Source organism: Anser brachyrhynchus, assembly GCF_964034855.1.
Source record: "Anser brachyrhynchus genome assembly, chromosome: 7".
NCBI classification, from domain to species: Eukaryota; Metazoa; Chordata; class Aves; order Anseriformes; family Anatidae; genus Anser; species Anser brachyrhynchus.
The window spans coordinates 12,490,132-12,504,393 of NC_137701.1; the positions used below are offsets into that span (position 1 = coordinate 12,490,132).

Here is a 14,262-nt window from a genome sequence, read left to right on the forward strand (position 1 = left end):
CATGTATTGTTTCGGCCAATTTTGACCCCAGTTTCTACAAAGACTCTTCTTGATATAGTTTTCAAACCTTTTCAAAACTGAAAAACAAAAATAAAAAATTAAGCAACCTCCCCAGTTGTACCAACGAAGCCTAAAATTTGTTGTTGTCTGTTGAAGCCTCAGAAAACGACTAAAGAAAACCCACTGCGGGGCTCCGTCTGAACTGTGATGTTTTCTCACAGCATAAATATTTCTCCACAATTACGGCTGAAAACAAACTACCCAGACGCTATTGACAGGAAATATAGGGTGTGCCGGCGCTGGCGATGCTGCCGCACAGCCCGCGCTCGGGCTTCACACCCACTCCGAGGACCGTGGATAAGGATTTGTGATGCTAACCCAAGGTGAGGCTCGTGTTGCTCATCCGTGCTGATGCTGTTATCCGTGTTGTTATATTAAAGCCATGGGGAACAGAACCATCACACTAAATCACAGTGTGTTTCGGGGCAAAAAAAAGCCCTTCTCAGCTTTAAAACCCTAAGCCTTAAGAACTCTCTTGATGCTAGACTGTGCCCCAATCTTCCTTTTGTATTTTGAGGGTTTGCAATTTAATTTTCTGATTTTAAAAAAATGGCTCTGTCTGCTGTTGCTTTGCGAAAAAGACCCGTAACCAGCAAGGGAACCCACTAAGGACTGACTAAACAGGAGAAACAGGAAATCTGATAACAAAAAGCTGCCCTATGCACAAAATAAACTGAAACTTCTGAAAAATATGAGCTTCTCTGTTTCAGTTAAAGCAATCAAGGCAAATTTTAACAGGTAGCAAACATTCAGAGCTGCGTGTGGTTAACTGCAGAGCAGCTTCGTCCCCCCTCCCGCACCCCACACTCAGCTTCTTTGACAAGATAATGCCCACACGTTCTGGGCTCGGCCTGGCCTTTAACCTTCACTTGATTATCTCAGTGGAAAAACAGCCTACAGATGTCTAAAGGCAAAATGCTTCAGAGCTGCATTTCAGCGGGACACAAGCTCCCACGCTCGGGTCTTTTGGAAATTGCCTGAGTTAGGAAATTATAAGCATCTCTTGAGCTGCAATTCACGGCATACCAAGAGACGCTTAGGTGGCTCTGATAAGGATTATTAATTACTGCGCGTAATCTTGCTCACACGCCACATAGTGCATTGGGTCTCTCTCGCTGGCAAATGAATCAATGCCGACGCCGCAACGCTTGTGTGTTAATTGCGCGCAGTTGAAGTGGTGTGTTTTGCTGAACTGTAATGAAATTTAAATATTTGTGAAATACAAAGTGATATGCCAAGGGAAAGCCCTTGCATTCAGACTAATTCAACTATCAGTTTGAGGAGTATGCCGTGTGACAAATACGCACGCTGCATTAGTGAGTGCAGCTAGGAACATCTGAATAAGGTGCTTTTGCCAAACTAAATATTTGTAAATATTTATAACTATGGGGATTCCTGCATATGTTTAATGTCACTGCTTCCACTATTTATGAAAACTGCACAAATGTTCAACTGTACCTGTAGTTAGTGTTTCTGGTGCTCCTTTAACATATATTAATATTAATAAATGTAATAGGGAAAATGTAGAGCATATCCAGCTATTTATCAATTTTCAGCCAGCTGTAAGGACTCAGCGGTGCAGTGGATTTTGCCATCACATTCCTCAATTGTCTTCAGTTCTCAAGCACGTCTACCTGGAACACACACTAACACCTTATCAGTAAGCACATTGTAAACTTTCCCTGCACAAAGAAACCTCTTTTTAAGCTATCTGGAGCTAAAACAGTTTCTTTAGTCATCACAACAGAGGTGGCAAGGTAGTGCTCTGAAAAATTCCAGCAGCCTCAGCCCAGAAGAAAGCCACGTGCCCTCCTGGGAAGCGCGTGGTGCTGACAACAAAAATCCTATTTACCGGAAAGAACGAGGACGTATTTCATGAAGACGTGTTGCATTAGGGCTTGCATAACCACTCCTCGATTTGCTAGATGAGCAGGAAGAATTCAGATCCTTCCCGCATCCCTGTATCTTTTAGACACCACCTTATTCTTTCCTCAGAAGCCAGACACTGCTCTCTGCCCACACTCTTATTCCTTCCCATACAACAGCCATTTTAGAGGTGCTTCTGTCGTTTACTTCACACACCGTGGTAAAACTGATTAAAATCTGCAGAGCAGGAGAGGTTTTGAAGCTTCAGCTATGGCTCCTAGGTATTTATAATAGATATTTTGAATGCTTTACCTTACTGCAATTAGTGGAAGGCAGCGTAAAACTATCTGTACTCAGACAGCTCACCCTTACTCATGAAGCTGAAGATAATCACACATGTAAGCATGGGTGAGCAACAGCTGCCTTTCTGACTGCTGATAAAACTTTGCTGTGATCCAAAGCAGCTTAGTGCTGTGTCCACCTCCTAACCTGGATCTCAACCTAAGCCTGAGTTCACCTACGGAAGGTGCCACAGCACGCTTCAGCACGGTGGGACATCACCGCAGGCAATAGCTTCAGAAAAGTCGTAAGGATGTACAAGTGAAGTACTGGCTTCAAACGTGACAACGTAATGCTGGACAATACCAAGAACACCCCACTTCTTTTCAGCACCTGCTGAACGTGCAGCCTTAAAGGCTGAAGCTTCAGAAAATCGTCCTCTCACCTCGCAGAGGGTGAGGCTGGGGTTTTGGTGCAAAGAGTGCTTTTAAGATAAATCATTTCCATTAAGCTTTTGGCAAATTTCTGCTGCTTGGGGGGAGGTTAATTCATATATCTGAAAGGCTTTGGAACTCAGATTCTGTAACACTGAAGGAAAATTGTAAGCGATAATCAAGAAAGAACTAGCTGAAACATGCGCACATCAAATCACCCCACAAAGAATCATAGCATATTGGTGGACAGAAAGTTTTGATATGTTTCTGGGAGAACCTCTGTTGTTTTGGGTTGTTTTAGAGCAATTTCAATGCTAGCCATTCTTTTGGCTGGGTTCTCTGCTTCGTGTCTTCTCCATCCTGTTTACTGAAGTCTCAGGCTCTTGCTTCAATTTCAGGATTCTCTCTCTTGGCTTCATCGCTGTGGGTTTTAATTCCAAGGGCAAAGCTAGTCAGGCTGCACAGAAGATATCTTCTGGAGTACCGGAGACAAGTCAAAATTAATAGGTTGTACTGGGAGAGGAGGGGGAAGCGTTGTGGTTTTCAGCAGAAGCCAAGTAGCAAGGGCTCCTAGACGCAAAAATTTGAAAGCATAGCTTGGAACAAATGTCTATCACCTATTTTCTTGGACATATCAACAACTGAACGTATATTCAGCATGCCCCCTTCCAGCTATCAGACGGGCTGACGGCAGGCGGTCCCGTGCCAGAATTCCCCGCAGCCAGCCTCTCCTCACTACGCAAGAAAACAATCCTTCCCTGCTGACAGCTTCCTGGGCAAGAGACGGATCTTGGGTAGACATATCCAACTGAGACTGTCTGGTGTTCACGTTTATGAGGCTCAAATGTCTTCAGGAAAGGGAATGATGGCTAAGTTTCCTGATTGCCAGCTCTAGGTGAAAAGATCTCACATTATTAATTTGGCAGTTCATATGTGCATATATACTTTTGTATCTCCATTTCTTCCACATCCTATTACTACTCACCTCACCTAAAAGGCTGAAGGTTTGTACAGCAGCTTCACCCCTCTAAATTCTGAATATCTGGAAAGCTTGTCCTGAGAATGCATCTGTTTGTGCCTTTTGCTCCCTGACTGCCACTTCAGCCTAGTTTTTACACTTTCCAGAAGCAGAGCACCTTACAGCCTAGAAAGCAGTGAGCTACATCGGTAGTACCTAACATGTTCAGTTCCTTCTCCCATTATTCTCTCTAAAGGTGGGGACAGACAGACAACTCCTTTGCATTCATTCCACTGTATTTTAGATGTTGATTTTTGAAGGTGAAGGTAAATCCGTACACCTTGCACCAGGAGTCGGGAACACGCAAGTCTGACCACGATGAAAATAGGAAGCCTTCATAAATCAGAGCTGTACAATTGTCCTGAATAAGCAGGAGCCCCAGATGATTAAGGCTACGTGAGATTTTAACGTGCCAGAAGCGATCAGACCTCAGTCCTCAGAAAAACTGTTCTGTCTTCTCAAAACTGCTTCAGGGTGCAGGGAGTGGGGGAGCAGGAATGGAAATGTTACACTAAAATCACCATCAGGAACACACATGCTGGGCAAAGATCCTGTCATGGGAGAAGCTACAGTAGCCACTGTTGGACGTCGGTTATTTCCAAGGACGAAATATGAATGAAGAAAAGGAGAAGCATAGCTGCATCTACTGATCCACCATTCCTGGTCACCCACGTGAAGGAACAGGAACAGAGCGACTGAACTGGTGAGCTGGCAGGCATAAGAGGAGGGGAAGGGAAACCTCAGCTCCAACAACTGCAAAGCCCTGCACAAAGGGAGACGAGACAGGGAGGTACCTTACATCCCACCCGCTGTGAGCTGAGAAGTACCTGAACAAAAAGACTGGTGGGCAGCAAGAGCTGCTTTCAGTTGCTTCTTTGATAATATGCCTTCCAAAGAGGAAAAATAAGGCCTTAAGAGCGGATCAAGGACCAACTGCAATATGCTAATTCTGAGCAGCTTATCCTCCAGAGAAGGGCAGGGAAAAAACAGGGCGGTGGAGCAGACTACGAAGCCATTTTCTTTGCTAGCAATCTGAAACGAGGCAGTGATAGGCCAAGCTCCTGCTGCACCTGAAGGAAGGCTGCAGACTCAAAATGAATGGTCAACCTCATTTGATGCTCACGCAAGCACAGCAGAAGCATCACGTTTAAAGGTAACATGCCACCAACTTAAATACCAAACATTTATCATCTTCACACACCATCCCCAGTTAAACAGGAAACATAAACACGGAGATTAAGCCCACAACATTGTTCATACTGTGTGTAGACAAGTGAGGTTATTCACAGTATGATTTACATTTTAAGTGCAACTTCATCCTCCCATACACCAGCTGAATTTTGTCAAGAGACCATATACAGTAACAGGAATTCTCAGTTTATGAATGTTAATTTAATCAGTGATGGTGTATATTAACAGGTCACCATTCCTGACATATTAGCAGGATTCACTTGGGTATTTCTTTACTCCTGCCTTGATTATCTGTGTTTTCTCTTAGAATATTTCCAATCTATTTTTATCTAGTTCAAAAAATAAGATAAAGTTGAAGTAGAAAATGTAAGTGTGAACTGCAAATACTCGTTTTTTTTTCCCTGCTGTTTGTTTCAAAATCCTAAATTCAATAGAAACCATAAGGTCTTTAGCTTTAAAAATAAAAGTATCAGTGTGCCTCACGCTATACCAGGAGGCAAACGCATACTATAAAGGGTAAAAGAACACAAACTTAAGCACTTCAAAAGTTGTTTGGACTCCACTGAAAAAAACAAACACGCTATCAAGTAAGCAAGATCCTCTGTCTATTTGTCAGCCAGTGAACTCTGCCATTTCTGCCGCTTACGTCAGACAGTCAGCCTTCAGAATACCCAGGAGTCAGCCCAACTTACGTCCAACTTCAGCAGATTAAGTAACAAGAAAATGCATCATACGAAGTCTTTTCTGGGCAAGGGGCTTCAGCAAAGACACTTGGAGCAGCTGAGCTCACAGGGCAACAGACTTCTCATCTCCCGCTGCTGCCAAGCCTGAAGACAAGACCCTGTGTTCTGCTGGAAAGCTGGGACCCCCCAGATGAAGGACAGGAGTAATGGTGCAAGGACCACAAGGCTCACCGGACCGGCCAATTCCATGGACACCGGTGCAGGGTTTCACAGGAGGAAAGCCACCGAGTCCACCGGCTGTAGTGAGATCTGCAATTTCAATTTTGACTGAAGTTTTTGGTATGCATCTTGTAAAGCTGGGAAAATCTGGAGTTCTCATTCTGCTCCTTCAACCCAGCAAACGGTGGTCCATCTTATGAGAAGCCAAAAGAAAACATTTCTTTTACCATTTAAAGGAAATCCTTTAAGTAGGCCTGTAGGGACGATTGCAGACAACTTTCCTGGCTGAGCAATCCAGCTTCAGTCCAGAAACCACCAATGCTTCTTATGAAGAAGCCCAAATTCTGCTGCATGACTTTGTATTTAACTGAGATACGGGGCTTACAAGCATCCATGCTGCTATGTGCATTTGCTGACATTTATCCACACCTCTGCACGCAGATCTGCCCTCTCCGTTCCCGGAAAAGATCTTGACTTTGAGCATGAGGAAAGTCACCCCCAGCCTTCAAAGACAGCAAATGCTCTGATCTTGCAAAGCTTTCCCCAGGGCTATTTCCATCAGAAGTTAAGTTTTGCAGGATCCAGGTCTAAGTCTTTCAGGCCATGGAGTCAGCTACGTGCACCAGAAAAACAAGAGAAGGTCACTGACAAGAGGAAGCCATCTAGAAATAGCAAGAGAGCTCTGTGCAATGAATTCAAGTAGTAACAAGGCACAAAATGTTCAGTCTGTTTTTACCACTGACTGTACCCAGCTGCAGTTCTCTAAGATGAATAACCCTGTCATGTCAGAACACAGAGGCAGACACCTGGTATCTCCGGGCTTTTTAACTTTCTCTTGAAAGCGATGCAAACCGCCAGGAACGGGCGCTCTGCAGAACAGAGTCACGAAGCTGAGCCGAGGGAGTCTGGCTGCAGCGGGGCAGGACGGGCGGAGAGAATGGGCTCAGCGGCAGGCGGCGGGGCACGGGGGTGTTAAATCCAGGCTTGCACTTCCAGAGCACCACGTGAGCGGCAGAACAGAGGGCAAAGGGCAGCAGCGAGGCAGGACAAGCCTCTTATGCAGCCCCATCCAGGCTCCAAGGTGCTGCGTTCAGCATCCCCGGCCCAGGGGCACGGGGAAGGAGCCATCCGCACAGCTGCGAGGCGGAAGCAGATGACACCAACCGTGTCAGCAGGTTTCTAACACGCAGATTTTTTCCCATTAAGATAGCAAGAAACAATGCAGTTCGGAGAGGCCACCAAGAAGGGACTCTGGGCGCTATATTCCGCACTGAAAGCAGCCACGCTAAAAGCTAACGTGACCTGCGGCCAGGCAGCTCTCCTGCGAGCAAACCAACCACTGCAAGGGCAGGTGTCTCCAAATGAGAGCAAAGAGCAGTTTCTTACTATAGCATCAACACGACACACACAAAAGCAGTCTTCCATTTTATTTCCGTGTTATTTACAGCATTGCAAAATCTGCCCAGAAGATTTCCTGCAAGACCTCAAACAAAAATAAGGAATGGCCAGAGTTTCATCCCGTATCTCTGAAAAATTAGCTTAGGTACTAACAGCTTAGATACGTTACCTCCCCTCAATCAGCCCAAAAGCTGTGCTGATGAAAAACATGTCAATTGAAAACAGCAAAAACAAAACCATCTCCTCATGCTTTATCTGAATGTTGCTATATATAAAGCCAATGTCTGAAAACATTCCACATATTTTTATTTACTGGCATAAAGCCACTAAGCAGCATAAGCATACTGTTTAACGTAGGAATTTTCTCTGTTAACAAAAAGAAAACAACTTCAGCATCACTCCTCAATGAGCACTGCTACAGAGCTCCCTCCTCTGCGCAACGCTGCTGCTGCTCAGACGCGAACCATGCCTCCTCTGACCATCCTATGTACGTTGCACAAGCGGTATGGCACTCTGCTACCGATGCACACAAATATTCTTCTCTGGGACCAATGGAAAAAAAAGAGGAATAGCATCGCATGACAGAATTAGCATCTTTGCATGCCTCTGGGTTAAGATTTCAGGCCCGCAAGGAGCTGCGAGGCTTAGCTGCTCTCCTGTTGCTGTCCCATCGCCACCAGGACACTTCTGGTGCCTGCTGTCATGTGTTAATGCTGACGTGCGTCAGCATCCTGAATAAGTTTCCGGCTTCAGCTATAAAACAGCCAGAGCTCCTATGAGCCCTGCTCCGGACTCGGGCAGCGCAGAGGCAGTGGGATTAACCGCATTACCCACCGGGCACATCACTGCTCTGCTGAGCTCACAGCGCCCGAGGTGCCTCTAGCACTGCCAAAGTGCGTATCCTACCCCTCTTCAATCACCTCCCTCCAGCCGTTGACCAGAAGGCAAATGGAAAAGCTTTTGGTAACTTCCAGCTGATCTTGGCCGGGAATCAGTGACTCACAAAGGAAAAAATTCACTGCCGATTCCTTCGCAATCAAAGGTCAAGCAGAGCTCACGCTGGAACCTGCAGAGAGGCTTTCCACGGTCTCACCGGCAACGGCCCGGGCGCCAGGCTCCTTATTCCATCCTTGTTTTTGTTTAGGAAGGCAGATTTGAAGGCTATAAATATTGTTGCACATCTGGCGAGGCACGCCTCAGTGGAAAATCTGTTTCACTGAAGGTAAGCGCCTGCGCTGGAGACGAGCACTTGTCTATCTGCAGCCAGCCCGCAGCAGCCTCCGGTACACAACAGCCTCGGCTTCCTCTCTCGCTCTGCTTTCAGATGTCAAGTCTCAGCAATTTGCAAAGCTGTGCTGTAGTTGTGAAAGACAGTTTTCTGTATTTCCATATGGTGTGAAGTCTTCATAAGGCTCAGCTTATTTTCCCTAAACATGTCAGAGTTTTCGCATTGCTCCCCGCGCGCGATGATCCTGCTCCCTCGACGTGCCGAGCTCTAACTACGTCCAGTCGGCTTTCCTTCCACAAATATCATTTCGCTCCCAGCCTGCTTCTCCAGATTGCATGATCTTCCAGGATTTGCCACCTTCACATGGAGACCATTTCTTCCAAAAACACAATTTCTGCTCAAATGCAAGCAGCTGATAATTTTCTGTGAGAGCAAGGACTGACGGGGGGACGAGGGAAGGGATGACACGCGCAGCCAGAAGGACGGCGACCACCTGCCTGCTCCTCGTGCACTGGATCAGACGATTAAAACTGGGCTGCTGGAATAAACCCAAGTGCTGGAAAATACCAAAACTTCAGATTTCAATAGGAAAAAGTTACCTACCGGAACAGAAAAACAAAAAGACATGCCAGCATTTTTTTCAAGCCAAAATTCATTTACTTAAAAAAGAACCTAAAATGTTTCTTATAGCAATGCTTTGTTTGGGGAGGGGTGGGAGGGAGAGAGATTCCCCCACCCCCCTAACCCCCATCTGAGTCAGAACAGTTTCTCTGTTCACACCAGCAGCATAGTAAAAAAAGAAAAAAAACACAAAACGTGATTACTGTTGTACTAGCTAAGGGTTTAACACTTAAAACCAGAAAGTGCTTTAACATCTTCACAGTGCTGTGTGCTGTAAGTTAGCAATGCCAGCTGTACTTACGTCTGTCCCAAACCCAGAATCTTCCTCCTTTGGGCACAAGAGCTGCTTAAGAAGTGCATCAAAACCATTTTTACCTTCACCCATACGCCATACGTGTGTGCCCAGCCACTGAATTCCTGTCAACTAAACCATTCAACATCTGCAAGAGGAAGAGTGCGAAGGTACTGAAATGCAAACACCTTGCCAAAACGGAGATCCAATGCAGTATTTGCTCTGCACCCAGTGGCTCTCCTGCGATATCCAAAATATACTGACTATCTAGGAACCTAGCAAAAGGTTTTAGAAACAGGCATAAGACAGGGTAAAGTGCAGAAATTACTGCTCAAGGACAGAAACTGATGAACAAACAAATGCTTTGCACTTCTTGATTAAAATGCTGGATGCTAGGCAGTAATGAGGAAAGCCAAATTAATTGATTCTAGGTAGTGTTGCCTAGGTATGCAAAATAGGAAGATGCAGAAATTTTCCCCCCTTCACAGAAAGTTTACAAAGCAATTTTAGAGTTTAATAATATGAGTAACAAAGCTCCTGGTCATTTCCGAGGAGCCCTTGGAAATGCTAGGGAGAAAGTAAAAAACTGCCTTTTTTTGATAAGTAAGTTTAGAACTTCATTTAAAATTTCTGGTTTGCTTCATTAGATTTTGAGGTTGTTCTGACACTGAAAATTCTAACAGAGCTGCAGGAGTTTTTCATAAAGCATGCAAGTTTGCAAGATGCACAATCACACCTTGCAATAGCTGATGAAGGTTTGCTTTCTGAATCAAAAAAACATTGTCAGGCAAGATGTTGAAAACATCTGAGAACTAGAACTGCAGTGAGGTGCTGCAGTAAGGCAGACTGCAAGCTCACTCCAGTCAAGCTCACCCTGGTCAATAGTTGTTATGTGTAATCTGAACAGAAATCTGAGCAAGTTTGGGTTCTCAGGCCTTTTCTCACCCAAAGTAAGCCTTTGTATCTACCTGAAGAGGAAACTTGGGAATATAATTTTGTACAAGGGAGTGATGGACACCTTCATTACAATCATTACACATTCATTACAGTACATTACAATCCTCAGGCTATGAAACAACATTTTCAGTTGAAGAATCTCAGGACTGTAACGTTCAATAAACTATTCCTACATCTTGAACAGTTTGCTTTGGAGACAAGAGACTAACAAAATTCTTCGCCTCATCAGTGACACCGTAAGCAATCATCAAACTGAGCATCAAGAATCTGCCATTTCCTTCTCATAGCTAATCCAAAGATTCAGTGTGAGTAATCAGGAAAGTTCAGAAGCTACAGTCCTGTCTCACGTCTCTGTTAAAAATACCGTAGTCCAGAACTGCTCTGCAACAATTCCTTAGACCCGCAGTCTTCATCTGTACTAGCATTTAGGTCTTATTGACATTTCCTGGGATTCGTTTGTAGTTTACTTTGAAAACAAATGGAAAACTAACTCCATTTATCTAACATTTTTTTTCAAAATGTTGCTCACCCGTGGCAACTTGAATATGTCACACGAACTTTCTCCAGCACTATTCTGCCTGAGCAGGAGCCCACCCATCTCCTGCAGCTCTCAGCAGCCGCCTGCCTACCCCTCAGCAGCCTTTCCTGCCTGCTCCTGCTCCTCTGCACACCAGAGACCAGCCCAGCCGCAGCAGGTCTGCTTAGGATACACAAATTTGCGTGCTGTGAACTCCCAGTCTACAGCACTAAAAGTAAAGATGAGGACAGAAGCAGCGGGAAGGTCTTTCTTCATCCAGGGTGCATGCAGAGGCAGCCCTCCAGTGCAGCACATGGGTGCATGCACGGGCGCACATGGGACACGCGCTGCACATCCCAATGAGCTGATTTTTTAAAAATCATGTGAATTCCTCCAAGAAGAGCTCTGCAGCTTCGTTCAGGACCACTTCTATACTGAATTTCACATTTCAACCCCTAACGCTCCACTCACGCAGGATCGGATTTTTATTTATTTGCTCTAATATTCTCTCCCCTTCTCCCCTCCCACCCCATTTTTCATGAGCCATAAAGCAGCTGAACAGCTCTGAGTTCAGAGTCCAAATATGAGGTTATAAATTTTAGTTCTCTGGACAAAGTAACAGCTTCACTGCACCTACAGTTGCTGCACTGAGTGCAGTTACCCATTTATGAAAATCAGTGGCCAAAGAGCTGGCAAATCTAGCAGTCAACCAAACGCAGGCTGACTTATGAACACAAACACAGGAAGTAAAGATTTCACAAAAAAGTTACATCATAATTACACAGTGGTATGGTCTGGAGATTATTTTATTTGTGATATATCATGGGATTATTGAAATATTGTGCCATTTTATTTTTAAAGAAATTCTGGGTTAAAATGACACACTTACTATTGTAGATCACCTTACAGGTCATCATTCTTTTTTTTGTACAGGATTACTTCATTCCTATTTTAAGTTTTTCATCCAGCCAGTCTTACACAACAGAGGAACAACTTCATTACCTAATGATCTAGATATACCATGCTATCTGGCTTCTCAAAATCAGATCTTGATTTTCTTCTAAGGCAGACTTTACCAGAATCAGTCGTACCTTCAATGTAAAAGAGAGCAACAATGCTCCTGTCATCAGTACTTTGAGGTTGTCTGTTAAACACAAATGGTCCTGTCTTATTTTCAAAGACAAGTATCTAAAGAAACGTGAAATTATAATTAAATAATAGAAATATTTGTCATAGAGACTTCATATATTTACCACCTAAATGCGCTGTGTGAACCACAAATGCAGTAAACTGACCTTGTGTTATTTGTGCACAAAAGCATGTATTTAGGCACTTGTAAAGAGATACATATCTACAAATATATATGCATATATATACACACATACACCTTCCCACACCTCTGTCCTAAAGAGAGCAGACTAGAGGACCCACTAAGGACACAGACATTTGCTGTTAATCAGTCTTCAAACAGCATCTATTCTTGCACACCCAGGCTAATAACTGTGTTTGAAAAGTCTGTAAATAATACAACATTAACTTTTAATCCTATCTTCCCTGCTCCGGCATATATTTTGTATTAAAATGAAAGTTATATAAGGTTGAATTGAGGTTGCTTTTTAATATTACATTAACACTATTTACCATGTGCCGTGCTAATCCCCCTTTGAAAAGAGAGCATATTAGCAATTCTGAAAGCTTATGTTACCATAGCAATAGTCTATCACTGTGAAATATTTATATAATGTCTAACATTTTCACTATGCAACAGCCATCTTCCGAACTGCACTTCCTACTTATCCTCCTGTGTGCTAGGTTTCCTCTTCGCCCCGGCCAGCAGCTAACCTGCACGTGGAGCTGGGAGAGGCTCGGGGTGTGCAGACCCTCCTGCGCCCTCCGCATCTGGTTTTCCTATTCCTGCAGAGACATCGAGCTCCCAATGCTTGGTTTGTATCTCACGCTGCCAGCATACGTCCCCTGAGCAGCTTATATGCCGTTCTAGTCCCAAATATGTGATACTAGCAACGGGTGGCCTAAAAGCCCTCCTCGTGGGTTAAATTCTACTGTCATCAGGCTATATAAATTTCCCAAACCCAGATGTAGGTCTGGCAAGCCACCTGTTGGCAGCGGGGCGGAGGATTTCCGCAGACGGGTGGTAAGGCTTAACACGGCACCGGCTTACCTTGCTTCCCCCTCCTCCACGCCATCCCCCTTTAAATCTTGGTGCTCCTGTCCCTTTGGTAAAGACCGTTCGCTAACCAGGAGGTTACCAAGTCCAAAACAACATCCACACCCCCAAACCCAATCCGCCTGGGCGTCTCCTCCCACGGCAGGGCTGCCCATCACTTACTTTGATGTGCTCGTGCAGCTGGGCCTCGTGCTGCCGGGAGAGCTGCTCGTGCTGCCGCTGGAATTCAGCGATGAGGATCTGCCTCTGGATCTGCTGCTTCTGCTTGAGCGCCAGGAGCTCCTGCTGGAGCTGCTGCTCTCGGAGCGTCGGCTCCGTCACGGGCATGGAGAACTGGTGGTCCAAGCGCAGGTCCATCGGGACTGAGGTCGGTGCAACTTGCAAGGGCAGTGCTGTGGTCACATCAACTGCAAAGGGAAAACACAACGGGGGAGATGAGAGGACTCTCCAGCCACACAGGATTTACTTTTTATTCTGTTCCTGAAGGCCTTTGCTGGACGCTCTGGATTGAACTAAGAATAGCACTTGTTAAACTCACACCCTGTTTTTTAAACAGCAAAAAGCACTACGGCAGTCAAAGTTCAAGCAGTTTTCCTCCAACCACCATCTCCTATAAATATGTGCATTGTTGAAAGGCAAAGAACTTCAATGAATTGCACGTGACCCTTCTTGATGTCATTCCAAGCCTGTGTATTCAAAACACACATCTCCATTCCACTCTTCTAGCATCACTTGAAACGAGAAGGATAAATATTAATCTGAGACTTCACGGCAAAGATCAATCTTGTCTAACAACTGGTAGAATCCAAAGGTCAGGACCGTGATGGTTTTGTGCTTAAAAAAAAAAATTACACAGAAAAACACTATATGCTGTATTCTTTATTTATCCATCTACAACCAGGTTGGATGAGGCCCTGGGCAACCTAGCCTAGTGGGTGGCATCCCTGCCAACAGCAGGGGGTGGAACTGGGTGATCTAGAAGGTCCCTTCGAGCCCAAGCCGTTCTATGATTCTTTATAAGAACTTCAGGAAAGGATCTTGGCCCAAAGTAAACGTGCAATGAAGAATCTAGGAAACAGGCAGTGGTGGGGAGCAAGTGCCCTAACGCTGACTGCAGCTCGGGCTCCCAAGGGAGACAAAGCTGAAGCACAACCAAGCCTGGGGTAGAGAACCACTGTACCCTTGTTCCAGACCCACCTGGAACATGAGACGTCTGCCGAGGGAAGGAAAAAGGAAAGCCACCACCCTGACTGTCCGTGTAGTGAAAATCAGTTCTTTGCTTACACAAACAGCATCTCCCTGAAGACAAGGAGC

At 45.0% G+C, this 14,262-nt stretch overlaps 1 protein-coding gene across 13 annotated transcripts in view; it reads right to left on the reverse strand.

Annotated features, from left to right (window-relative positions):
• The window catches only part of HDAC4 (histone deacetylase 4), a 252,357-nt gene that overhangs the window by 108,038 nt on the left and 130,057 nt on the right, over positions 1-14,262 (reverse strand). For all 13 annotated transcript variants that reach the window (XM_080599463.1, XM_080599474.1, XM_080599469.1 and 10 more), the window contains one exon: positions 13,111-13,355. In XM_080599463.1, coding sequence (XP_080455589.1) covers positions 13,111-13,355 — 245 coding nt within the window. The remainder of the gene's footprint in view (positions 1-13,110; positions 13,356-14,262) is intronic.